At 38.1% G+C, this 27358-nt stretch overlaps 1 protein-coding gene across 3 annotated transcripts; it reads left to right on the top strand.

Annotated features, from left to right (window-relative positions):
* Positions 1–1813: 1813 nt before the first annotated feature.
* On the top strand, positions 1814–24761 carry U2AF1 (U2 small nuclear RNA auxiliary factor 1). Of its 3 annotated transcripts, XM_070750499.1 has the most exons (9): positions 1818–1996; positions 8981–9068; positions 13123–13189; positions 13872–13938; positions 16402–16451; positions 17083–17181; positions 20249–20382; positions 20516–20608; positions 24298–24761. In XM_070750499.1, the coding sequence occupies exons 5-9, from the start codon at positions 16422–16424 to the stop codon at positions 24467–24469; spliced, it is 528 nt and encodes a 175-aa protein (XP_070606600.1). In that variant the 5' UTR covers positions 1818–1996; positions 8981–9068; positions 13123–13189; positions 13872–13938; positions 16402–16421; the 3' UTR covers positions 24470–24761. The 3 variants fall into 3 exon arrangements, with proteins under 3 accessions (XP_070606599.1, XP_070606600.1, XP_070606598.1); XM_070750498.1 differs by lacking the exon at positions 13872–13938 and having other exon boundaries at positions 1814–1996; XM_070750497.1 differs by lacking the exon at positions 13123–13189 and having other exon boundaries at positions 1819–1996.
* Positions 24762–27358: the final 2597 nt, after the last annotated feature.

Below are 27358 nucleotides of genomic sequence, written 5' to 3'. Positions count from 1 at the left end.
ACAGAATTCATTCTGCTGATTTTAGGTCAACACCTGAATCACTATACCATACCTAATGAATACCAGCCTATTTGGGAAAATGTGGGGGGGAAAACTGGGGAAAAATTATGTTTCTATCTTTTAACCTGATCCTGAAGAAAAATGCTTTACTTCATAAAGTGTATAACAGTTTTACTTTAGAGCCAGTTTGATGTATGGCAAGGCAATCAGGCTAAAACAGAGAAACTGTGAGTTCTATCCCTGCCTTTGGCATGAACCCAGTCAGGAATCTTGAGACAGTGACAAACATTTATTTAAAACTTGCTAAGAAAATTGCCAGTTTGTCCAGGCAGTTTGTGATAATTGGACAACAAAATATGGATTACCCTGAGCATAGCCAATCTGAAGAACAAAGTTGGTGAACTGGAAAGAGAGATCTTAGTTGATAAATATTATCGGGAATTTCACTGTAACAAAGACATAAAATTATATATACTGAACAATATAAATTGCAATATGCATTTTCTTTAGTCTTGCAGCTACATTGCATAAATGCTTGTGTTTAAGCTATTTTGTTTAAGATGACTGATGGTTAAACTTATCTATTTCTACCTAAAATAAGTTCAGCTATCAGTCATCTCTGCTTAGCTTGTGAATTCACCTAATGGCCAAATCTGTACATCATATTAAGTGAACTATGTCATTTTATAAATGGTTTACTGAAGTAGACTGGCTCACACAACACTGTCATAATCTTAACTATACAAATGAGAACAGTTGGGTTCACTGTTCTAAACTAAACCAAAATTGGGACAGAGGACAATAGGACAGGGACGGTAGGCACAGTGGTGCACTTACGCAGGCTCCTTACAGACCTCTTAGAAATGGGGAAGAGGTCAACTGTAGACAATCTAAGGTTAAAGTTTTTGGGATTTGAGGAAGTAACCAGAGTCAGGTAGTGCATTCCTATTGCTGGTTGTATTTTCTGCAGTTGAGTTTGGAGCAGTTTACAGTTTGAATCTATTACGTGCTCGTGTATTGCTGTGGTTGAAGGTGAAGTAGTCACTAACAGGAAGGACATTTTGGTATATGATTTATGAACTACTTTGATTTATAAACTGCATTTAGATCAGATTGGAGGTAACATAGTTATAAATTGTATAATTCCTGTATTTCAAGTCTGGTGGAAAAAGGTATTTTGTTGCGAGCGGAAGAGTGAAGGACTCTTGTGAAAACGCATTATTACGTGATATTCACATCTGCATTGTCTATTCAGATCATCTAAAATACCAAATGTAAAAATATGTTTGGCATATCCCCAAATTTACATTCAACAATTTATTCTAACTAATTTTGGCGTATATTTTTGTTGTCTTTAAAAGGAAATTATGTAAATATATCATCAAATGAACTCCAGCCAATCCCAATAAAAGTCACTAGAAGTGGGTTTAATTAGTACTTCGATGGGGGACCCAATGTAAATTACTTGTCCTGTCCTCTTTTCTAACTTTTCTTTCCCCAGTATCAATAAGCTATTGCAAAAGGCCCATTATCCTGCAATAAGCCCTTGTCTCTGGTACTCTTATCAGAACCGTTCCACGATTTATCACTGACTTAATTCCCCGCTTTAAATAATATAAACATTTTATATGATGTGAACTAATTGGAATATTTTTTTTAAAAAATTAACGATCCTGAAAGTAATGCTCTAGAGTGAACGCAGAAACCTTCCGCTCAGGCTGAGCAACCCGAGCCGAAAGGCAGGGAGGCCGCACGCAGAGTACTCCGCGACGGCATCATCAGGCGCATGCGCGAAACATTTCCCAAGGAGCCCCACCTTTCTGTGGCGATTGGTCGTAGGCGTTCGATCATTTCACGGGTGGTGGGACGGCACATTTCCGTCGCGGGCTTGTGACGTGTTAGGTGGGTGCCAAGGGATCCGGCGGTCGGCCGGGCCGGGCAGTTTGGGAGTGATGGCGGAGTATCTGGCCTCCATCTTCGGTACCGAAAAAGACAAGTAAGTGCCCGCCCCTCCGAGGTTTCCTCCCTTCCGATGTCCCCGAAGTGCCTGGGATTTAGCGGGGGTAGGGGGCACGAGGCATGTGGCGGAGCTCTGGCAGAGACCATTCACAGCAATGGATTCCCACGAGGAGCTCTTCTTTCTTTCGGTCTGAGATTCGCGCCTGCGCGCTCTTCAGCTCTAGGAACCCCGAGCGCGCGAAACGGGCCGGCTCTTCCACAACTTGCTGTTGCTTGAATGCCTCGTGCAGACTCGGAGGAGCGCTCCAGATTGTAATTCGGCAGCGCGCGCGCTCTCTTCTTCCCTCCCTCCCTCTTTCTGGAGGAGGAGCGCATGGCATAACCGCCCGCCCGTTCTTCCGGAAGAGCCACTCATGGCGGGCTGCTGACGGCGAGGGCTTCCTCAGCCCGTTTCTCTTCTTCGCTTTCACTCTGTCCCAACGGTTCTTCTTTTTCTTTAATAGCTGCAGAAGCACACGTGAGAAGGCTTTGTCAGAAAGAAGGCAACACTTAAAGGCCTCAGGCGGCCCTTTTTAGCATTTTCACCGCAAATAGTTCGGGCGGGAAGTCTTCCTATAAATCAAAAGCTCTTGTTCCTACCATCCTTGGAGGGGGCGGGGGGGGAACCCCTCTGTTTTTAGCGTTCTTCTGCCTTTGGCTAGGCATCCCCTCTCAGTTCGGCTGAAGACATTGAAGGGAATAGGGATTGAAAAATTCTGCCTGGCCACCATTTTTTAATACTTTATAATACGAAGTTAACACTTTAGTTTCTCATAGACCTTTGAGATCCTAGCCTTTTGAGATAAAGGGCACAATCTGAGGTTAGTTGGGGGAAAGATCAGAAGCACTGAGAAAATATTATTTTACTGAAACAAACTTCCAGCAGACATGGTTGGTAAATGCACAGTAACTGAATTTAAACATGCCTGGAATAAACATATCCACCCTAAGATAAAATTCAATATCGAAATATATCAAAAACACCTACAATTGATACATAGCAACAAAACCATTAACACTTATTTGGAATTCAAGCAATGATTATTACAGTTGTTTTATCTATCTTCCTGACCCTAGAAAGAGTGCCATCCAGAGGTTGGCTGTTCCAGAGTGATATCCCGGTGATAAAAAATTATCATTTTAAATCCACTGTACCACATCACATAATGGCCAGACTCTTCAGTATTCTTTCTTAAGACAAATGACCAGATCAGTTTGTTTTACTTGAAAAGGGTAGTCTTGGAAAAATATAGAAGTAAAAACAATAAACAGGTTTATAGGTTAAAAGGATCTCTTTAAATGGTACTTGGAAACCTATTGGGAGCCATTTCAGTTCCTGCAAATAATTTACTCCAGCTGTGTAATACTAATCTGCCAGTAGACAGGTTGGTCTGCTTTTTCATCAGTTGCATTTTCTGGATAGATTTAAAAACCAGTTCCAGGAAGAACACATTCAAGTAATTGGTTTTGGAAATGGTAAATGGATACGTTACTGTCACCTGGTCCTCCTGTTTTTCATCAAGCAAAGCTGGACAAAGGCTTCTGACTGTCTACCTTATCCATACTTTTCTCTGTAATGTTCTTCATCTAAGTAAGGTACTCTGCCATTACAGCCTCGTATTTTTATGGTCTTCCCTATATGGCAGTAGTTGTTGAAAACAGAGATCTGGGAATGTCTCTTCATTACCATCTCCCCTAAAGAAGTGCTTATATACCAGATTCAGTTATTGGAAAAGCCAAGGTATGAATCACCCAGCAAGTGATGGAGCTCATGACCAAAATGAGAGTTCAAACCTGAGTGAATGAGCAATTTTGTCAACAAAATGTAAAACATTTCACAGTGGCCTGTGTAAAGAGCTTTCCTGCCCATCCGTCCCTCCAAAGGGAATGATTCACTAAACAAGGCTTCTAGGGCATATTCTGCCAGTGCAATAAAGGCAACAAAATATGCTTTATATACTTATCTTTATAATGTAAGTTGAAACATAACTTCATACCGTGTTTCCCCGATAGTAAGGCAGTGTCTTACTATCTTTTTACCCCCAAAAGCCCCACTGTGTCTTACTTTGGGGGTATGTCTTACATTGTCCCGGGCACCGGGGCCGGCTCGTCTTCGGGCGCGGGGAGCTGCCGGAAAGGAGGCGGGCGAAGGAGGGCGCAGCTCCGGCCGCTCGCCTCGGAGCCGATCGGCCTCGCTGGCTGCTTGCAGCTGAGCCTCGGCAGGGGAAGTGGCCAGCGAGGCCGATCGGCTCCGAGGCGAGCGGCCGGAGCTGCGCCCTCCTTCACCAGCCTCCTTTCCGGCAGCTCCCTGCGCGCCCCTCGCCGCAGCGCCACCGCCTCTTCCCCTGCCGAGGCTCAGCTGCAAGCGGCCAGCGAGGCCGATCGGCTCCGAGGCGAGCGGAAAGGAGGCGGGCGAAGGAGGGCGCAGCTCCGGCCGCTCGCCTCGGAGCCGATCGGCCTCGCTGGCCGCTTGCAGCTGAGCCTTGGCAGGGGAAGAGGTGGTGGCGCTGCGGCGAGCAAAGGCGAGGGGCGCGCGGGGAGCTTGGAAGCAATGTCATCCCCCCCCCGCAATACCCCCGTGTTTCCCCGAAAGTAAGACATATGTCTTACTTTCGGGGTATGGCTTATATAAGCCGACCCCCCTGAAACCCCCCATATGTCTTACAATCGGGGGGGGTCTTACTATCGGGGAAACACGGTATGTATGTTTGATCAAGTTCTAGTTTTGCAGCTGTTTCTGTTGATTTATTTCCTACGGTTCTGTGATAAACTACTAGGAGATTTGTAAAAAATGGAAAATGCCTCAAGGTACTTTTATCAAGTGCTATGGCCATTTCCAGGTTCAGAGCTTAACCACAGGTTCAGCAAAAGGGTGTGGTGATTTACCGGGAAAATGCTCAATCTCCCACTCTCCCTGTAGATTGTCTTATTTCAATTAGGAAGTACAGTATAAGATCATGAAAATTAACTATAATTAATATAATAACATTTCAAGATCATTCTTCTTTGATGAAAATATATGATTAAAAATATAGCCACCTCTTGAAGTCTGGCCAAGGATTTATTTTACGTATTTATTAAATTTATGTGTCACTCCTCACCGAAGGTGACAGTGATTACTTGAGACATGTATGGAGTCCTGAGTTTTGTAGAGTTCTTTCATCCCAGTCTTCCAATGAATTTGAAATCGACTTGGTTTGCATGGATTTCTGGTTCATGGTTGTTTAATATCTAGAGATCTAACAGTTTTGCATGTATCAGTCAGCATTATGCCATTATATTTAAAATTGACAATTCCTGATGTACAGCAATCATTTCTGTTATGAAGTAACTATATATGTTCATTATATACGTGTTTCCTCAAAAATAAGACATCCCCCGAAAATAGGCCCTTCTCTGAAAATAAACCCTTCCCCCAAAATAATCCCATCCGAAAATAAGCCCTCCCCAAAATATTTAGACACATACACAGCCATTCCCCGCCATTTCCTCTGGTTAGGGTTACGGAAACAGTTGGAAATCAGGTAAGATGGCAAGAGCAGCCTAATCTTGCTTCATGCACCCCAATACAATAAGATCTCCCCCAAAATAAGGCCCAGCACTTATTTTGGGGTTCAAAAAATATAAAACGGTCTTATTTTCAGAGAAGCATGGTAACTTGAAATTAAGTAATTCGTAGTTTGGGCCTGATATGTCAAATACACGTGCCGGTTTATATGTCATAACCAGCCCATGGTTTGCTTTTATGAATATTGTGCTCTGTCAGCTAAAATATCTAAATTCCCACCCCCCCACCGCCAAAGAAATAGCTAGTAACATACCATAGCAGCAGTAGCAGTATGGAAACAGGAGTAGCAGTATGGAAAAGCTTTAACACTACTCTAAAGGAAGATTCCGTTTCTTAGTTATACTAAATAAAATTGAAAATAGCAGTTTGAATGTTTATAATGTTTCTGAATAGTATATAATTTTAATTTACAAGATGTACTATTCATATCTATTACTCTGAAAATGCTTTATTTGGGTTTCCTGTTATTTTTATTGACAGGAAATAACTTGCATAGGTAAGGTTCAAGAAATTGTCATGAAACATTTCCACATAATGTACAGTCAGATTTTTTTTCTACTTTATATTGAGAATCTCAAGATCAAATTTGAAACAAGGTTCTACAGATCTTCACTGATTATTTTATGAAGCATAGTTAAATTACATCCCAGTTCAACCATATAGTACAGTGATCCCTCGAGTATTGCGAGGGTTACGTTCCAAGACCCCTCGCGATAATCGATTTTTCGCGATATAGTGGTGCGGAAGTAAAAACACCATCTGCGCATGCGCGCCCTTTTTCCATGGCCGCGCATGCGCAGATGTTGGAGCAACGAAAGTTCGGAGGCTGGCAATGGTTGTTTTTCATGCCGGCCACCCCCCCCAGCGCCTTCGGGCTCCTCGCCACTACCCCCCGCCCGCCCGATTCGCCCTTCTCACCGGCTTTCTTGGGGCACGAGTCCTCCTTCAGCAGCGCTTGCGGCAACGGCTTCTCGGCTTTTAGAATGCCCGCCTCCTTCCTTCCTTCCCTCCTTCCTTCTCTCCCTCCTTCCTTCCCTCCTTCCTTCCTTCTCTCCCTCCCTCCTTCCCTCCCTCCTTCCTTCCCTCTCTCCTTCCTTCCCTCCTTTCGGCCAACCAGCAATGGCAGACGTCAGTTTGGTGATGACGCGTGACGTCATCGGGCGGGAAAAACCGTGGTGTAGAAAAAAAACCGCAGACGTATTTTTAATTTATTATTTTTTGAAAAATCGTGGTATAGCCGTTTCGCGAAGATCGAGATCGCGAAAATCGAGGGATCACTGTATTTGGTAATAAGTTTATCTTTGTTTGTGAAACTTTCAAGGAAATCAACCAAAGATTAGATTGTTAAACTAAGATACCGGTAGTACATTTTGAGCAGTACAGCACAGTTTGGTTTTTAAATTAGGGTCTTTTAAATTATTTTAAATATTAGATTTGTTACATGTTGTTTCACTATTGTTGTTAGCCGCCCCGAGTCTACGGAGAGGGGCGGCATACAAATCTAATAAATAAATAAAATAAATAAATTATGAAGTGTTTTATATCAAGCTTACTTTGTTTGTTTGTTTGTTTGTTTGTTTGTTTGTTTGACTTCTATGCTGCCCAATCCCTTGGGACTCATTTTGTTTATATATATCCTGCTTTTTTTTTTAGTAAACAAATCAAGGCAGTGAACATATTACTGTATTTTTTGGAGTCTAAAATGCACTGGAGTATAAGACGCACTAGTTTTTGGGGAGGAAAATGGGTGTGTGAAATCTGCTATTAGTGTCCTTATCTGGTCAGCTTCAGCACATTATTTTACCCCCTGATAAGGGCTTTTAAAAACCTTCCTTTGGAGGGAGTAGCAATGAAAAAACCTAAGAGCTGGGAGATCGTTAGCGCCTCATTAGAACTAGGGGAAAAAAGCTTTGAAACTACATTTGGAGCATAAGTATCCAAATTTTCAGCCTGGTGTAGGGGGGAAAGGGTGTGTCTCATATAGTATAGAAAGGTGTGTCTTATACAGCAGTGTTTTTCAACCAGTGTGCCGGAAGGCATGGTCAGGTGTTCCGCGAAGCTCAGCTTCCGAGACCGGAAGCTGAGCATCCTTCCTTCCGCCTTCTTCACGGCTTCCTTCTTCGCGGCAGGTGAGCTTAGGGCCTGGCGGGAGGGCACCGGCAGCAGCACCACCAGGCAATAGCCGCTGGGTGGCTGCTGCAAGCGGGAACTCCAGGGCAGAGGTACCGGCAGCACCCCGCCCGGCTGGAGCTTCCCTGGTGGCATAAAGTGAGCTTTGAGGGCTGGTGGGAGGCCACCGGCAGCGGGAGAGTGCTGGCAGCAGTGGCACCAGATAATAGCTGGGGGGGCCGGCTGCCGCAAGCGGGAGCTCCAGGGCAGAGGCACCGGTAGCACCCAGCCTGGCTGGAGCTTCCCTGGTGGCATTGTAAGCTTTGGAGCACCGGCAGGAGGTCACCGGCAGCAGAAGCAGGAGGGTGCTGGCAGCAGCGGCCCCAGGCAAAAGCCGGGGAGCAGGTACTGCAAGCGGGAGCTCCAGGGCAGAGGCACCAGCAGTGTCCCGCCCAGCTGGAGCTTCCCTGGTCGGGGTGGCAACAAGTAATCTTTGGGACCTGGCGGGAGGGCAGTGGGAGGGCGCCAACAGCAGTGGCACCGGGCAGTAGTCAGGGGACGGCGGCTGCGAGTGGGAGCTCCAGGGTGTAGTCACCAACGGTGGTGGCTGGACATGTTACTGGACATCATATACGCTGGCGCTGCGGGGCTGGCACTGGCTCGCTGGCTGGGCCGGGGCGGAGGTGCCAGCTCCATGCCCAGCGCAACGCCAGCATGTACGGCGTCCAGCAACACGTCCAGCCGCTGCAATCAGGGCTCCCGCTCGCAGTCAACCACTCTGCTGCCACCCCTGGCTACTGCCCGTTGCCGCTGTTGTCGGCGTGTACGAGAGAGAAAGAGAGAGAAAGAGAGATAGTAAGTGAGGGAGAGAAAGAGAGAGATAGCAAGAGAGACAAAGGGAGAGAGAGAAAGAAAGCAACAGAGAGAGAGAAAGAGAGAGAAAAAGAGAGGGAGGGAAGGAGGGAGAGAGGAAGAGCAAAAAAGAGGAAGGAAGAGAGAGAAAGAGGGAGGGAGAGAGAAATAGAGCGAAAGGGAGGAAGAGAGATTTTTTTTGTCCAAAATTTTTTTAGCGCCCCCCCCCCCCCCTCCGCTCAATGTTCCCCAGGATTTTGTAAATGTGCCGCGGCTTAAAAAAGGTTGGGAAACACTGCTATACAGTATATCCCTTCCTCTTATTTTTCCCACCACAATTGTGAGGTAGGTTGGGCTGAGAAAGCGTGACTGGCCCTTGATTTATTATTTCTATGCATACTGATTTTACTGATGACTAACTTTCAAAAATTTCCTTATTTTATTTGATTTCAGAGTCAACTGTTCATTTTATTTCAAAATTGGAGCATGTCGCCATGGAGATCGATGTTCTCGGTTGCACAATAAACCAACATTTAGTCAGGTTTGTGCATTTTCCTTTTACAGATCCTCAGATCTTTTTATGCAGTTGTACCTTTTAAAACTTAAGATTTGTAAATAATTTCTAATTTGTTGAAAGTTTTTAAAATAAGAAATTAACTTTTCTAAAACCTGCCCTTTTAAATTATTTTACTCTGTAGCAGATAAAAATAATACTTCTTTGACTGTGATAAGTTTAGAAGCCAGCCAGTGATAACATTTTGGGTCATATTTGACATAGTAAATTAATGCCTTTTTTTACTGAAATCTAATTTGACTAAAACCACCTTTGATTGTTTTCTGATAAGTAATTCTGTAAAATTCCAAATGTATAAATTTATGCACTTCAAAAAAAAAAAAAGCTGGCATGAAAATGATTATCTCTTCAAGGGAAATATAGGTGAAATAATAGTAGGTCTTGCTGAATAGGATTTTATGTAGCACAACATAGATTTCAATTTTTCATTTAATGCTAACTTCAGTCCAGTCATTTTTAATGCCATTAAAATAGATAATATTTCTACATCCTGTTCTGTCTGGGTCACTCCAGAAGCTATGACCAACCCAAAAAGATAAGCCAGACACACTGGTTGAATCCAAACACAGTTTTATAATAGTAAAGAGAAAAGAAGCCAACAGAAAATGTCCTTACAGATCAGGAAAACACTGGAACTCCAAATAGATACACGAAGGCAATTGTTCATACCGAAATACAGGATCCTTAATGCCAGATGAGGTTGTTGAGCCAACAGACACACACCTCCCACCAATCTTCAAGGCTGCTGGGCCACGAGCCAGGAACAAAAACGCTGAGAGAAAATGCAGATAACACCAACTCCCCTTTGATAACACTCCACGCTGCCGGAATAGTTCTCATGCCTTATAAACCCTTCCCTGCTAATGAGGACCACACCCAACCCCCTGGTGTTCCTCATTCAACGCTGATAATATCTACGCAGTTGATTTCTCCTTTGAGCAATGCGTCTCTGCCGCATACTAATGATAGCTTGTGCGTCATCATCCAGGGACTCCAGGGAATCACAGCTACTTGCTTGAGATAGCTCTTCCCCAGGGCTCCCAGGCCTTGCATCACCTTCACTTTTGTGACTGCTGTCTGCACTGTCTGACTGCAAAGAACTCTCCTCTCCGCTCTCAGCCTCCCCCGGGCATGGAGCCAGCAGAGACGCAGCTGGTCTTTGATCTGGCTCAGGCTGAACCACAACACATCCCAATAAGTAAAAAATAAATATACCACATTGTAGTTTAGGAATGTGAAGTGCTGTCCATGGGTAGGCAATCTGGTGCTCTCCAGATTCAACTTTAATCAGTTCCACTATAATAGCCATGATGATATTGTAGGCTTTGTAATCTCTAAACTCTTAAATATATTACATCTATTCTGAGCTAATTGTGAACTATCAAAATAGCTTTGTTACTAGGAGTACACAAACCCTTTAATGTACATTTGGTCTTATTATATAGTAAACTAATGTATGAATTTCCATATATTTCAGTTTTTTTATTTCTTAAAATGCTGAAGATTAAAATAATAAACATTTGTTATGAAAACAAGACATCAGCTATTCTTGATGCATACTTTGCCATACTCAAGCACTGCTTAGTAAAGCTACCTAAGATAAAAGTTGAGCGCCCCCCCCAAATTGAGTTTGTGAACCAATGATAAAATGTTATTGTTATTAAATAATATTGTATTAATATTATGATAATTTCCTTGAGCCTCCCCCTCCCAATGTGTTTGTAAACCAGTGATAAAAGGGAAATATTTCAGCTCCTAGGTTGGATAATTTTGCTCATGAAAAGTCTATAAATAACATGACTAGAAAAATATTTCCTGTTAGTTTTGCATTCTTACATATATCTATATCTCATTAAATTTACAAGAACATACTCATTGCTGTTTACTATTTTTGTATTCTATTTCTAGTGGATTTCTGAGTGGATTTTTACCTACTTAGATTACAACTAAAAATTGTAACATTGCTTCAGGATATTTTTCAATATTCCAGTCTAGTTTGTATTCCAAGTTAGTCTGCTATTCAAATATTAACAAAATCAGTCTGTTTAGCTTCCAACCAAAGTGAGATTACTAGGTGTTTTGGTAATCAGACATTGGGCACAACTAATTTAACAGAAATATTTAGTCAAAAGATCCCTATAATGTACATATGATTAGATAATGTATATACGATTAGAGAAGAAATTACTTCAGATTATCTGACAATGAATTGATTAGAAAGTGCTAAAATATTAAATTATCACCTGGAAAAGTGGGAGGCTGTTTGCAAATGACACCTTACTGGCTCAACATGATCATAATGATTTGGCCTTGTTAACAATCTTGCTGCCTTATTTATCTACCTTTTGTATCTATCAGTAGAATACTTAAGATACAAACATCATTAAAACAGTAATAAGGCTTAGTTAAAGAAGATCTTGATTCATGTTGCTGGCATGCCGTGGCCCACTGCTGATCCATGAATTGAGGACCCATGATTTAATGTTCTGCTAGTGCAAGGAATGTAAACATACTGTTCAAAATTTAATATCACTGTAGATTATTAGAGATGTCAGGTTTCTATGGCATTGAAATTCAGTGACTGTAAATTTAATTTTTAAAAATTGCCTTTTATTACAGACTACTTGCAATAGCATATTGCTAAAAATTGTACTATTACATTTGCAATTTTTCATTTGAATTTTCCAACAGCTTTTAATACCAGTAGCTGTTAGCTGTAGAACAGAGCACTAGTTGTATATATTGTACAGTGGTATCTTGGTAATCAACTCATTGAATTTTGATCCGAACATTTTATCCTCATTGTTGAATATTCAACCTACAAGCTAGAACTTCTTCTGGTTTTCTGCCTCGTGACTCACTGCATTATCCGTTAGGGGGAAAATGTGTGTGATGGTCATCATTTTTCATCGCATCTCCGAGAACTAATTAACGATAAGTACCGAGATACCACTGTATAGTAACTAGGTTACAGTATTCCTTATAAATAAGCTGAAAGGTCAATTAGCCTGAATTGAGAACTATAAAATATCGAGTAAATTAATTTAATTTGAATGACTCTGTCTCATATTGTTTTCTAGTATTCTGTGACAAGTTAGAAATGTTACAAGCAATAGCTCTAATTTACATGATTATGGTTAATGCAGAGGTATATTACTAAATAATTATTTTTTTAAAAATCATGCAAGTTCATGCCAGCTTGCATAAAAACAGTATTAGCAATTAGAATCAATCATTAGTACAGAAACATCAACAATTGATAAAACAATTATTTTACTGTGGCTAAAGACCACAAGTTAACACTGGCTGGTTTTATAAAAAGAAATAAACTCTGAAAACAGTTTTTTAAATACAGTGATTTATATCAGCTCAAATAAAAACTCATGTAAACTAACATTTTTATTAAGTAACATTGAGCAACTTAAACTAATATGGACAATTCAATTCTGAGATATTAGATTACTAACTTAAACATGGTTTGTTTTTTCAGACAACTTGATATTAAGAAGAACGGTACAAATGTAAGGTTTCAAGTCTGCCTGGGCAAATTCTTCAAGTAGAAAAGTACAAAGGCTGAAAGGAAAATCTTTCTTTAAAGATCTGCAAAAAGTGAACATTTAGAAACTCATATTATTTAAACAGAAACTGCACCAAGAAAAATCTTGATAAGACTGTATGGCAATCATCTCGATATATTGACATATATTGTGGGCATTAAGCTGTCATTTCATATCGAAACTGAATTGGTTTAATTTTAAATGAAAATATGTTCACAGATTGGCTAATGAGTTACAAATATACTGTTCCACTTCTAAGTAGCTGCTTCTTGGTGAAATTAGTAACTGTTTTCATAATATGAATACTTGAATGGTATTTAAAAAACATAGTGCAAATACAAAAGAAAATAACATACAACTTGAAAAGAAAATTAAGCAATTTGCAAAAAGTTGTCTCTTTGCAATTGTCTGTTATATGCACAGCAGCCAGTAGAATTCCCCTTTTTATTTTTTTTTCCCCGCAGACCATCTTGATTCAAAACATCTATCGTAATCCCCAAAACAGTGCACAGACGGCTGACGGCTCACACTGTAAGTCCCACAGTTGGAGAAATTTTTTTTAAAGAATGGTGTTAAAGAGCCCATTCCTAAATATGAGAAAATCATGTTGGCTTCTGAGCTGCTGACATAAAGCTGTTGCAAACAGGACAAGTGATGGAACTCTTAACATAATGATCAAGAATTTGTTAAATGCCTATATATATGCAAAAAAGAATGGCCTTTAACAAACAAATTGATTAGAATTTTCTTTTCTTTAGGAGAATGTGAAACATTGCTTTTGTATTGTTAAGAATAAGCATTAGGCATTTATCAAAAGTCTTGGTCTTTTTATCTGATTTTTTTTTTGCCATTAACGGTAAGTGAAACTTAGAATTTGTTTCACCTTAACGGTCTTAGATAATAGAGATTTCAGGACAACCTTATTATTGTGTGTTAAGGCAACCAGTTTCAGACATTTTAACATGATTTTTATTGCATCAAGGATCAATTATTAAAATAGAATTGTTGCATTTGAAATTAATACAATAGTAAAGTGTTGTGAGATCTCTATTTTTTAATGTTAGGGTGGTTCAAAAGGGACACATTTTTCTCGTGGGAGAAAATAACATTCTCTCTTTCAGCACTGAGACTCAACTAAAAGTGATCACCAGACGGAAATCAGTTTGTTAAACTTATTTTCCATAATATAAAGTTGTTGCGTTTTGTATTTCAGACCATTGCCCTCTTGAACATTTACCGTAACCCTCAAAACTCTTCCCAGTCTGCTGACGGTTTGCGCTGTAAGTTCATACAAGTTCCTTCACTGGTTCCCTGGGCTTGATTGTCAGAGCTCAGTGTCAACTGAAGCTGATCTACCATTTTTAGTTTAACGGAGCAAACTGACCACATTTTGTAAAATGTGTCTGAAAATTTTTGCCCTCAAAACCCAGCCTCCCATTCCAAATTTTGGCTACCCACCTCTTTTAAATATATACATTTATTGTTTTTTTAAGGAACAAGTTAAAAGCCTTGAGTCATTGTTCTGCTTCTCAGTCCTTGCCCCTAGCACCAGTCTTTTCAGTGTATTTTGATGCTTTGCTGTTATTCAGTGATTAGATCAACAGCATGTTAATTTAATTTAAAATGTTCCATTTCTATATAGATGCTTAAATCACTTTAATTTGACCTCTCTGTACACTTAAAATTTATTTTTTAAATTGAAAACTGAAAATTTAGTAAGTAATGGGAAATGTGGAAATTAATTTGAACTAATTGAATACCTAATATGAAAATCTGATTTGTCTACTGTATCCCAGTAGAAATAAATGATTCAAAAGGGTAAATAATTGAGCCAGTCTATGATTTGCTCTTGAAGCAGTTAAACAATGCAATGATCAAGAATAATTAAGAACAATCTACTAATTATGGTGCTATTTCCCACTGCTAAATAATATGTAGTGGTACATCATTATCTGAACATAAGTTAAAATTTCCTTCAACCTAAAAATTAATTCATATTTAAGCTATATGGTTAAGCTATATGGTTTATTACAATTTTATCGGCCCAAAATCTGCTACCTGAACATTCAGCAGCAGATATATTTCAAAATAATGTAATAAACATTTAAATTTTGGTGTTATTAAAGTAATAATCAACAGCATTTTGCTGTTGAGGAGTTGCATGGTTTGTTAGAAGACACTTTGGTTATTAAACATTTACATTGTTTAACTACTGTGCTCCCCTTTGCTGTAATTCAATAGCATGTAGTAATAGTACTCTGATGTTATATTCATTTAGTCCAGAGTACAATTTTGTAATTCGTTTTATTTAGGATTATCTTTTACAGGAAAACAATTTTATTAAATTTACAAAAGTCACATATGGCAACAATTGATTAACTGAGAGAATCTGTGCAAGTAGATAGCCATTAAGTTACAGTATACATAAATAGCATATTTCAGAACTTTGCTGAGACTCTTTTAATGCATTTTTAAACTTCATAAAATATTAAAATGGGTAGATATATTTATTAGTGTTTAGTATCCAATTTTATATGTGTTGTTTTAATTTAAATGTTAATATAGCCATTAGCCAGTTTTCCTGAACTGGTTGTCATGCATATATGTTGAACTATAGTTCCTACACTTTTAGCATACTGTTAGCAGTTATAGAAGTTATACTGTACTGCAATATATCTTGAAGACACTGGGCTGTTGGTTATACATTGCTGTTATTTTTATTAACATAGATTTGAAGTTGATCATAGATTTTTTTTAAAAAATGACACATTTGGGAAACAACTACTTTTATTTTCCCAGACTCTTGTTTGTAAAGCTTGTGATTTGAAACTATAAAATGCTTTCGATGAACTAGAATCTTTTAAGCTATTCCATTTTATTTAACATTAGATTAAATGGATATAAACAGCATTAATATCGTTTAGTAAAGGACTTTTGTGCCATCAATTTTTGCCATACTGTTTCATTTGAATTAAGTATATTTAAAACATTTGCGTTTAATAGGTGGCCTATTTACCTATAAAGTGTTCAATTTAAGGCATGGAAATAATATTGCACGGCTTGCTTTAACTGTTATGAAATTTACAAGGTATTTGGAACCAAAATTCCTCCTCCAATCAGTAAATGCAACTAAAATGGAGGGCTTATTGAAGGAATGTCATATGTGTTGGGTTAATAGCTGTGTTCAATTATAGGATTGTGAGCAGTTTTAGTTGTATCACCCTCAGAAAAATTGCTTTTAAATTGCTAATAATTTTAACATGATATTCCCTTAAAATATTTAATATATTTTCTTATTTTAGTCCTAGAAATTATATTTGAAAGATTCTTATAAAACTGTAATGTTGGAATATTTAACATCAGATTAGTTTCCTCAGTTATCATTCAATTATTATGAAAGTATGCATTTGGGTTGTTGATTGAAACTATAAAAATTGCTGGGGATTTTTTTAGGGACTTGCAGAACTGCTCATGGTCTACATCTAAATTTTAGCTATTTTTAGCTACATATATATGTGTGTGTGTGTGTGTGTGTGTATTATATACATATATATGTATATAATATAGATACATATATATGAATATATATATATATTATATATATGTATATATATGTATATATATTACTCCAGTAGACGGCTTCTACTGTCATTTCACTAAAAATAATAAACAGTAGGCTCAAAAGACCTTTGTATTGTTACAGTACAAAGCAGGTTCTAATTAATGTGACTTGATATTTACAGGTGCTGTGAGTGATGTTGAAATGCAAGAACATTATGATGAATTCTTTGAGGTATGTTACACTGAATAAACCTTTAGACGTTTTCGTAAATGCGAACATAAAGAACTATAGTTAAGCTACACTTTCTGATACTTTTTGATTTTATCATAGATAGATAGATAGATAGATAGATAGATAGATAGATAGATAGATAGATAGATAGATAAAAAGGGGTAAAATATTTTAAAAAAATGAATTTCTGCTCAATACTTTTTAGGCTACATGTTGTATTCAAACATGAATGAGTAATTATATTTGTTTGTTTATTTTTATTTATTTATTGGACTTCTATGCCACCCTTCTCAAAACGACTCAGGGTGGCCTGAGTCTATATGGTTGATCACATAGTCAGCCAGATGTTTAAACTGAATTTGTCACCTCCATTTACCCATTGAACCATTCCCAAAGACCTGGAATAGGCAGGTGTTACTGTTTGATGGTATTAAAGGTATCATTGCAGGAAGTAAAGCTGCCTTTGGAGTTTATTCTTATTTGCAAACCACCAAAGCCATTTGGTAACTGGTGAAAAATATATATATAATTTAAATAAAATAATTATTGTGATGGCTCTTTATATATTTAATAGTTTTCTTTTTGTGTAATTGAAAACAATTCGGTGACAGTAAGCCTTTTGTCCATTTAGGAGGTCTTCACAGAAATGGAAGAAAAATATGGTGAAGTAGAAGAAATGAATGTCTGTGATAACCTTGGAGATCATTTGGTTGGAAACGTATATGTAAAAGTAAGATGTAGAAATGAATATAGATATAAATTACAGGGGCTAACTAAATGGAGTATGTATATATTATTTTGAACATAAATCATGCTGCATTTGCTAGACTTGCAAATGAGACCATGATTGGTTAAATTAAACATATAGGATGCTTTTATTATTTCAAGCCTAGAACAAAACCCAGAAAGATTGCAGTGTTTTACAGAAAGTAGAGAAAGCTTGTTACACTTTGTCCAGTATAGCATATCCCACTATCTTTTCCCCAGTTACCCAGTGCTTTCCATTCCTACACACCTAAATGCCCTTGACCATCAAAGTTCCTAAGGATTTTTTTCCACTCAACTCTACTGCCCTGAATATATTTTGGCCTTATTTTGATCTATGGAAGAAAACAATCCCAATGTATTTGTATCTGAACCAAATCCATATTGCAATTTCGGCACAAGCCACCCTAAATTAGCTGTTTTGTGCACATCCCTAATCTACATGAACAACAGATTAATAGCCATGTCTACTGGTTAAAATGTAAATATCTTTAAATGTGCTGCTTTGAATGTCAATGCAATAGTAACATTCTTAACAAACTGTGAGAAAATGTGCACGGTACTCAAAGACAGATGGAAAAATAATCTTCAGAGTGCCTGAGAAGGATTCATTGTAGGGCCAGTGATTCTCAAAGTCTAAATTGTGGGAGATAAGACCATCATAAAAGTGGCTCACATTAAGAAAAGTCTGGTAAGGGTTGCTGAAGCAGTGAGAACCCTGTCGGAAATTGTTCAAGGTTTTGCTCTTCACAAGCTGACAGTGGGCAGCTGCTGTGCCACAAAATTTGAGAAGCCTTGTGATTAAAAAATATATATCAAGTAGTCCTGTCTTTCTGATATGTATTTTTCCTCAACTGTAACCTTAATGAATTCATTAATTTTATTCATAGGGCAGGCAAGGGGGCACACAAATTTATACTTTTCAGAAATTGCAGTACCACAAAGTTTGAGAGTTACTAGCATAGTCAATACATTTCAGGGCCCAAGTCCTTTATCAAGAATGCAAAAAACTCTATCCCTGGATGTGTTTTCAATGCCCTTTATAAAGAATTTAGAATCTGAAATACATTAGGTTAAACAATTAAAAAAAGTATTGTTTAAGAATTTCTGGATCACTTCTCTGTCATAAGTATAGTAATTTTTTTAAACACACAAATATACATTTTCACAGTAACATGCCTTAACTGTTGGCAAAGTCCACTGTAAATGACTGATACCTTATGCATCTATTTTTTCTTACATTTGAAGAAAATGTGTTTTTCTAAATTCTGGTTAGAATTTATTTATTAGATTTATTTATTTATTAGATTTGTATGCCGCCCCTTTCCGTAGACTTTCCTTCGAGCAGCAGCAGCGCCGGGAACGTCACATGAGAAAGGGAAGCCGCTGACGTTCCCGGCGCTGCTGCTGCTGCTCGAAGGAAAGCCACTGCCGCCGGGAAGGAGAAAGTTGATGTAGCTGCTTAAAGGGAACAAGACGAACCACTGCCGGTATTGCAGCCGCCCCCATCCTTCCTACAGCTTGGAGCGCTTAGACTAGAGACTGGGAGGCTGTTCAGTGGGCGGCCAGAATGGGCGTGTCGGATTCCGACTCCCATTCCATCTCACCCGTCCCCTCAGATCTTGTAGCATTTCGGATAATAAACAAAATTTTCTGTGGCTGTTCAGTATCCGAATTTTTGTTCAGATACCGAAGCAAATTTTTGCTGAAAATTTTGTTCGGTATCCGAAATGTACAAGAACCAAAGCGTTCGAGTACCGAGGTACCACTGTAACTGATTTTTATAATGATAAGGTGGCATTTTTAAAAATTCATACTAAGGCTAGATTTTAAAAGGTTTTTGAAAACTGTTTTAGTTAACGGAAAAATTAATATTCAGCTATTGATTAATTTGGCTAAAACAAGGAGCTGATGAAAATCTGGATAATAAAAACTATGCCTTCGATTGCAGCAGAACTATTTCATATAGTATAAACTATAAAATAAGCTTTTTGCTTATTTTATTTTTTGCAATTGAAGAGTATGTCAGCTGCACAGAATGCCCTCTTTTTCACCCTAACTAAATGTACCTTTTCAACACACACACAATCTATCATTGATATTACGCACGTCTATATTGACAAAATATTATTTTAATTTTTTTGTTTTAAAAAGATGCCGAGAATTGTATGATTAGCTTAAATATAAGTATTAAAAATAAATACATGCTATTCCAATGTCTCATAATATAGTATCTTCTATTCCCATTCCATAAGTGACATTATTTTAAGACAGCTAATGTTCTTCTTATGTTAAAGTAGCTATACTCTTTCCGGTCCTTACTATTAAATATCCAAAATCAAGACCCAAAGCGGTAGGGTCAATTTTTAATTTCATCCAGTCCAAAAACTCAGAGTAATGCTACTTGAAATGGCCAAATCCAGACATTTATTTCTTGGAGACAAAGATCTGGAACCTAAATGTTTTATAGGAGCATGCAAAATGCTATGTCTAAATGTTTCAAGCATAAACTTAAAATATCTTAGCAAAAAATATTACTTTAACATTTTAAGATACACGTGTTATATGCAAACAATATTGGATAGAAAAGCCAGACCCTGAACTGAATTTGCCCTGGCCATGGTAGATGCGCAGACAGGTGGGGCAAAATATCATCACCAAATTATGACTGGGGCTGAAAAAGAAACTATTCAACATATAGTGACAAAGTGCCAAAATAGAGCCTATAATGGAGACTTGGTTGATTTCTTATCTGTGACAAATGAAGCAAAATTATATTTAATCTAGATGTACATTTATAATATTCTAGATTTTATATTTCATATTTTGTATTTATATCTTTTATTTTTTATTGAAATGTGATGTGAATGTGCCATGTGATAATCAAGAAACAGTAATATTGTGGCTTGAAACACTTCCAGAATGTTCGTGCTCAAGCTATTCTGAAACAAATATTTTACACACCTCTATTTCTTGATTTTCCCTTTGATTAAATTAAATTAAATAGAACCTTTTGTAAAACATTATTTCAGTTTCGACGTGAAGAAGATGCAGAAAAGGCTGTGATTGATCTGAACAATCGGTGGTTTAATGGACAACCAATTCATGCTGAGCTTTCCCCTGTGACAGATTTCAGAGAAGCTTGTTGCCGTCAGTATGAAATGGGGTAATAAACCTGTCTTTATGATTGTTTTAGGTCTCTTAGAAATTATCTTATATGATTAAAAGTAATTAATAAAATCAGAGAGAAAGCTGTAATATTCTTCATTAATCAGTTTGATTACTTTCTTTACTCCCAGAGAGTGTACAAGAGGAGGTTTCTGTAACTTTATGCATTTGAAACCTATTTCTCGAGAATTGCGACGTGAGCTGTATGGGCGCCGCCGCAAGAAGTAAGTATTTCTGCATTGTGAAATTTCAAAGCTATTTTTAAAAAGCATGCTATTTAAAAATAATTGTCAAATTGTGCAAAGGGGCAGAAGAAACAATAGATCATACACTCAGCTTGTACAAGAAGATCGCAGAAACTGATTATAAACAATTACATAACACAGTTGCCAAATTATCATGCACCAGTAATGAAAAGTTGATGTGAACATAGAGTAATTGAAAATGAGAGGGTTGAAATATTTTGGGATTTCCTAATAGAAAATAATAAAATCTTGGCATGTAGAATACTAGTTTAACTGTGATTGAAAAGAAGGGTGGATAATTGATGTGGCAATGCTAGGAGATAGTAGAACAGAAGACAGAATTGGATGTCAAAGTATCAAGATCTGAAAGTTGAAATTCAAAGTATCAATATCTGAAAGTTGAAATTCAAAGTTTATAGCAGAGGTTTTCAAACTTGGCAGCTTTAAAACTTGTGGACTTCAACTCCCAGAATTCTCCAGCCAGCATGGCTGGCTGGAGAATTCTGGGAGTTGAAGTCCACAAGTCTTAAAGTTGCCAAGTTTGAAGACCTGTGGTTTATAGCATAAACCAGCTGTGGTGGTCCAGTCGCCATTGGTACACTGGGTGCAGTACCAAAAAAATTGGGCAGCTCTTAGATGATCTGCGCATTAACAACATTTCAATCTATCAATTGCAAAAAGCCATGCTACTTGGCTCCATAAATATACTATGCCAATTATCACAACATCCTAAATTTTTAGGAATATATATGTAGACCAACTGCTAAATAGCTATAAACAACTGGCAGCTGTAATTTTACCTTGTCACACCTATGCATGTAATAATAAATATACACACCATCCAATTCCCAATGAAACTGAGTGTATATAACTATTAAAACATTTAAATGCAATGAACAATAGAAAGCTCACACATGGCATAAGACAATAACAACTGCAAAGAAAATAACCATCAAGGAACAGAAACTAAGATCTAGGCCAAGGGCCAGGTCTTTAAGGTCCTTTAAAATACTAGCAAGGTGGAGCCATTAACATTCCAGGAGGAATGGCCTTCATTCCAAAGGATAGGCACTGCAGCAGAGAAGACAGATGGCTGAACAATGCAGTTGGCGCACTTTCAACCCAGAGTGGAAGGAAAAAATACCTAGAAAGTGATGTAGCTGAACAAAGATTAATGGATCAGATGCTTCATCATCCATAATAAAGTTTCCACAGAGGTAAAAATGCCAACATCTAGAAATATTGGCTAAAAGATAATAACAAGTGATGAACAAGCTGAAGAAACTGTGAGGTGAAAATAGTTCAGAAGAAGAGGCAAAAAAATCTTAAACCCCGGGTTCGTGTCTCGAAAAGTTCGTATGATGAGGGGTTCGTAAGACGAGGTATCACTGTACTTGAAAGAAGGAAAACTAAAGAAGAAAAGCTGAAAAATAGTTTGCACAAAAAAATATAACCTGGAGGAAAAAAACAATAGAAATAATGAAACAAGTAAAACAAGGTGTAATAGCATAGCAAAGAAAATTAAAAGATGCGAAGGATGAATAAAACAATATAGTGAAAATGTCCAGTTCAGAAGAAACCATCACCTCTTCTATTGATTCCTTGATGAAAATCAAGTCCAAATTAATGTTCACCCATGTAAAGAAAAAGCTTTAAACTTTTGGAAAGAACTCTGGGAAAACCCAGGGGAATACAACAAAATTGCCTTCTGAATCAAAGATATTCAGCAATAAACAACACGAAACAAAATGGAAAATATTATACTGTAATAACAACTGACATTGTTGCAAAACAAGCAAAGGTCAAGAACTAGAGTGCACCTGGCCTGGACAAATTGCGTAGATACTGGCTAAAACACCTGACCAGCCTTCACCGCATGATAACAATAATAATGAATTTGTAATGAAAGTACTTGGTTTATACCTAGGACACTGGGAGCAGCCCATATTAACCATTAGCACTGGTCAATGGTATTTGTGATGCATTTTTGAATGTTCGCTAGACTCATGTTCAAGGAATATTTATATAGGCATTAAATTGAGCAGCTTTTTCCTCTTCTGTTTCTGCTCTCTGCTTATTTAGGTTAGGCTAGTTCAGTGCTCCTCAATTATTTTCGGTTACGCATCCCCATCCCCCCCCCGGAAGAAATAAACATTTTGTGTCCCACCACACCAAACTCTCTGCCAGGATGATTGTTGGCAATATTCGGCACCCGTTTGCTGAAAAAATCCAAGCAGCTTATCAGCGTGATTGGGATGAAATGCATTTAAATAACACCTTAATTTATTTGGATTCATGCTGTCCTCTGCCAACATTTTTAGACACAGTAAAAATACTGGTCTTTCCATGTCTCCCACCATAGTCACAGTGAAGCCAAGCGCTACATACACTTTGTCATATTTTCCCGTCTTAGTTTTCAGGGGACTGATGTTTGTCTCATTAGCTGTCTCTCTCCTTCTTTCTTTTCATCTGTGTTAAATATTTTTCCATGGGAACTCTAAAGGGTTTGTTATCTGCACTTCATATCTCCTGCTTTGTGTTGTGTGCTATTATTTGGTGCAAAAAATGCACGTTCCCAGGGTCACACGCCCCCCTGGCAATCGCTCTGTGCCCCTTAAGCGCCACCAAAAGGCTCTTCTGGCAGCCCGGATGGCCAGGATTTAAGGGGGAATGGCAGGAAACTGGCTGGGCCTTTGTGCAGCTCTCAAATTTCCTAGCAAATTTTTCTGGGCTCGGGTTCTTAAGTAGAAAATGGTTCTTAAAGAGGCAAAAAAAATCTTGAACACTCGATTATCTAGAAAAGTTCTTTGGTTTTATGTGTTAATGAAATATCCAGGCTACCTATAAAACATTTGTGACATTTAGATAAATGTATTTATTTTATAATTGATACTTTAACTTGTTATTTAATTTTGTGGTAAGCCAGAGAGTCTTAAATTTAGCAGTACAGTATTCCCTCGATTTTCGCGGGTTCGAACTTCGCAAAAAGTCTATACCACGGTTTTTCAAAAATATTAATTAAAAAATACTTTGCCGGTTTTTTCCTATACCACGGTTTTTCCCGCCCGATGATGTCATATGTCATCAGCAAACTTTCATCCACCTTTAATAAATATTTTTTTTAATAAACTTTAATAAATAAACATGGTGAGTAATAATCTAAATGGTTGCTAAGGGAATGGGAAATTGTAATTTAGGGGTTTAAAGTGTTAAGGGAAGGCATGAGATACTTACTGTTCATAGCCAAAAATAATGTATTTACTTCCGCATCTCTACTTCGTGGAAATTCGACTTTCGCGGGAGGTCTCGGAACGCATCCCCCGTGAAAGTTGAGGGAACACTGTATTTAATTTTAAAGGTATCAAAAAAGCAAGAGGCCTAAGTTGTACTATTACTATAGGAATTATAATGCATTCGATTCCATTAAATTTATTATCTCCCAAAAGCTGAATAAGAGAAGTCATTTCCCAGCAAAAGGTCACTGATCTCTGCACATTATTAAGAATACCAATAAACATCCTTCAATATTTATGTAGCTATGCAATAATGCAAATTACATTATGTAGAATTCTTGAATTATACTTAATATTATGAACTTATTCCTTGTATATTAGTTTGTGCATAAGCCAAAGTGAAGTTGTTACACACTGCTTATTTTTATTTATTAGGCATAGATCCAGGTCAAGGTCTCGTGAACGTCGCTCTAGATCCAGAGATCGTGGTCGTGGAGGAGGAGGAGGAGGAGGTGGTGGTGGTGGTGGCGGTGGAGGCGGCGGCGGCGGGGGCCGAGAACGTGATAGAAGGCGGTCAAGAGATCGTGAAAGATCTGGACGATTCTGAGCCATGCCATTTCTACCTTCTCTGTTAGAAAGTGTTGTAGTTGATTGACCAAACAAGTTCATAATGAAACTTTTTTTAAAAGATGGGCTTCTAAATAAAAATTTGTAGTGATACAGTTTTCTTTGCGTACCTGATTTCTTATAGAAAAACTTTTATCAGTTTTGACCCTGATGAATGATTGGGGTAATTGCAATGTACTGCCGATACCTGATTTTTACATTTCGATATGGATGAAATAATTGTGTATAATATTAAAGTATTATATACATTAAAATACAGTTAACCAGTTTAATTTTTTCCTCTCCTGTTTCTGCTTTCGGCTTCTTTAGGTTAGGCTAGGCACATCTAAACTAAAGCTGTGCAAGGAGCATTTCTTTACTCAGTCAAAACGCTTAGTTGCATTAATCTGTATGTTTCTTTGTTACTAAGAAAATTGTGCTCTGTGAATGTGGCATTTACAATAAATCCAATTTTTGACTTAAAAATTTAAAGCCTATTCTCTAAAAGCATTCCTGAGAAGCTGCTACTCCCAACTATGCCTCCCCAAACAGCCCAATAAAATCATTTTTAGTTACTCTGTTTTGTCATAAGTGCCATAGTGAAGCTAAACTTGTTATCTCATAAAAGGATAGCTGGAGGTTCTGTGTTGCAATTTGGTTATAGAGACAAAAATGATTTGCATTGTTTAGAACAGGGGTTTCCAACTTGGCAACTTTAAGACTTTAAGTGTGAACTTGTACTCTCAGAATTTCTCAGCCAGCAAAGGAACTCTGATAATTGAAGTCCACAAGTCTTTAAAGTTGCCAAGGTTGGAGACCTTGGTTTAGAACAGTGGTTCTCAACCTTTCTAATGCCGCGACCCCTTAATACAGTTCTTCATGTTGTGGTGACTCTCAACCATAAGTCTAGCACCAATTCTCCCAACAGTGCTTTAAGCTGATAGGCAGGAAGGTCAGAGGGACACCCACACTGTAAACACCTGATTGGCCAGTGTTGATTGTAAAAATATGTTCCAAGGCGCCAGAATAGAAGCTTTAGTTTCTAATACCATGGGAAATTTGTCTTTTCCTATGGTCTTAGGCAACCCCTGTAAAACGGTTGTTCGACCCTCAAAGGGGTCCTGACCCCTAAGTTGCGAACCACTGGTTTAGAATATAGGTTCGTTATCCATATTTTTACAAACTCAATCAGAGTTACTAGTTTCACCCACACTTGATACCATGTTTGTATGCTTTCATTTATTTATACAGAATATTTTCCTACAATTTGTTCCAAAAAGTTAATAATAGGAATAATTACAGAAAACTGTAGCAAGTACAGTATTGACAATTCTGGCCATCATTAAAAACAGTATTTTTTCCTAGTAACATTTTTAGTGGTACAAATTTATCTTCATTATAGAAACTTAAACTCCGAGACACATCAAAACTTTGAATGCTATTTTTGGCAACAATATCTCACTTTAGCTAGTTCTGGAATGAATGGAACAAAATCCATATTCAAAGCCTAAGCTTTGTTAGTTGCTGATGAAAGATAAGCTGCTAAAAAGGCAGATTCCTACAGAATTTACTGCTAGTCCAGAGCCTTATACGTCTTGCTTTTTTATTTGTTTATACATTTCCTTAAGGCAGCATATTAAAAATCCTTGGTTTTCCTGTATCCCCCAAACACCTTTGGGAAATAAATTGGGTTGAAGCAAAACTAACGCCTTTACTAGATTTTAGAGAATTATCTTCTAAAAATGACTAACACCCTTAAAAACCTGGGCTACCTTGTTGGGAGTGCAAAAATCTGCTGCAGCAATCGGAAGTCTCATTGCCATCTGGTGGTAGATCACAAACTACTATCGATAACTGTGGCAATTTCCAGCAAATTGCCTATTCTGCGATTGTGTGAAATGGAAGACAAAGAAAAGGGAACAGTACGGTGTTACCGACGTACATTTAAAGAAACGGTTGTTTGAACTGCGTCCAAGGATGAATCAGCAAAGGAAGGAACGGGTCAGGCTTTTGTGAAGAAATTAAGGAACCCGTCATGAGTCAGCACAGATTGACTAGTGAATCTCCGGAGGGGAAGGGGGGCGGGCGGGTGTAAACGTAATTGTAAACAGAGGTCACTCTTGGCTATTGCGCAAAGGCTCCGCTTCCTTCTCCCTCGAAATGCAAGCTACAGGCTTGGGTAGCCGGTCTTTTCGGAGAAGCTGAACCAGACTCCTTAAAAATAAACCCTTGTCTTCTTCTGCTTGGAAGAAGACAAGCCAAAACCTACAACCTGCATTCCTCGCTGATGGTGGAGATTTTATTTATTTTTAGTATAGAGGAACATTCTGAAAAGTTAACAGCAGGCCTGACGTCCTGATATTTTAAGAAACAAGCCTCTATCAGGGGTCTCCAAACTTGGTCACTTTAAGACTTGTGGACTTCAACTCCCAGAATTCCCTGGCCAGCTTTGTTGTATAAACAAATAAAAAGCTTTGTTGGCTGGGGAATTCTGGGAGTTGAAGTCCACAAGTCTTAAAGTGACCAAGTTTGGAGACCCCTGCCTCTAGCTCATCAAACCTTTGAGGCTACCTCACTGGAGATTTAATAAAATATACTAAAATTGCTGTTTATGCAAAAGGGGGGGGGGCAAATAGGTAGAATTCTGTAAATGATGGCATTTGCTACCTCAAGGTGAGATAAAGAGACTGCTTGGATGACTTTAAAAGGAGAATTAGACAAACCAAAAGCCAAACCAAACCAAAAAATAATTAGACAAACTTTTTAAATCAATGGCTATTAGTCATAATATTTTCATATTAGGTACACAAGGCCTTAACATCCAAACTGATTACATGGTTTTTTTTTGATCCAGCAGAGATGAGCTCTCCTATGCTTGTATGTAACATTT

This window comes from Erythrolamprus reginae, chromosome 4 (assembly GCF_031021105.1).
Source record: "Erythrolamprus reginae isolate rEryReg1 chromosome 4, rEryReg1.hap1, whole genome shotgun sequence".
NCBI classification, from domain to species: domain Eukaryota; kingdom Metazoa; phylum Chordata; class Lepidosauria; order Squamata; family Dipsadidae; genus Erythrolamprus; species Erythrolamprus reginae.
The sequence above is the reverse complement of the archived record's forward strand: the minus strand, read 5'-3'. Positions and strand labels throughout refer to the sequence as shown.

What these genes read in the sequence shown, in the direction of transcription:
- U2AF1 (XM_070750498.1), top strand. Translation starts at nt 1,953, where the DNA reads ATGGCGGAGTATCTGGCCTCCATCTTCGGTACCGAAAAAGACAA. An exon ending in ATTATGATGAATTCTTTGAG is followed by an intron (nt 16,452 to 17,082) that starts GTATGTTACACT and finishes TTGTCCATTTAG; the next exon opens with GAGGTCTTCACAGAAATGGA. An exon ending in TGCCGTCAGTATGAAATGGG is followed by an intron (nt 20,383 to 20,515) that starts GTAATAAACCTG and finishes CTTTACTCCCAG; the next exon opens with AGAGTGTACAAGAGGAGGTT.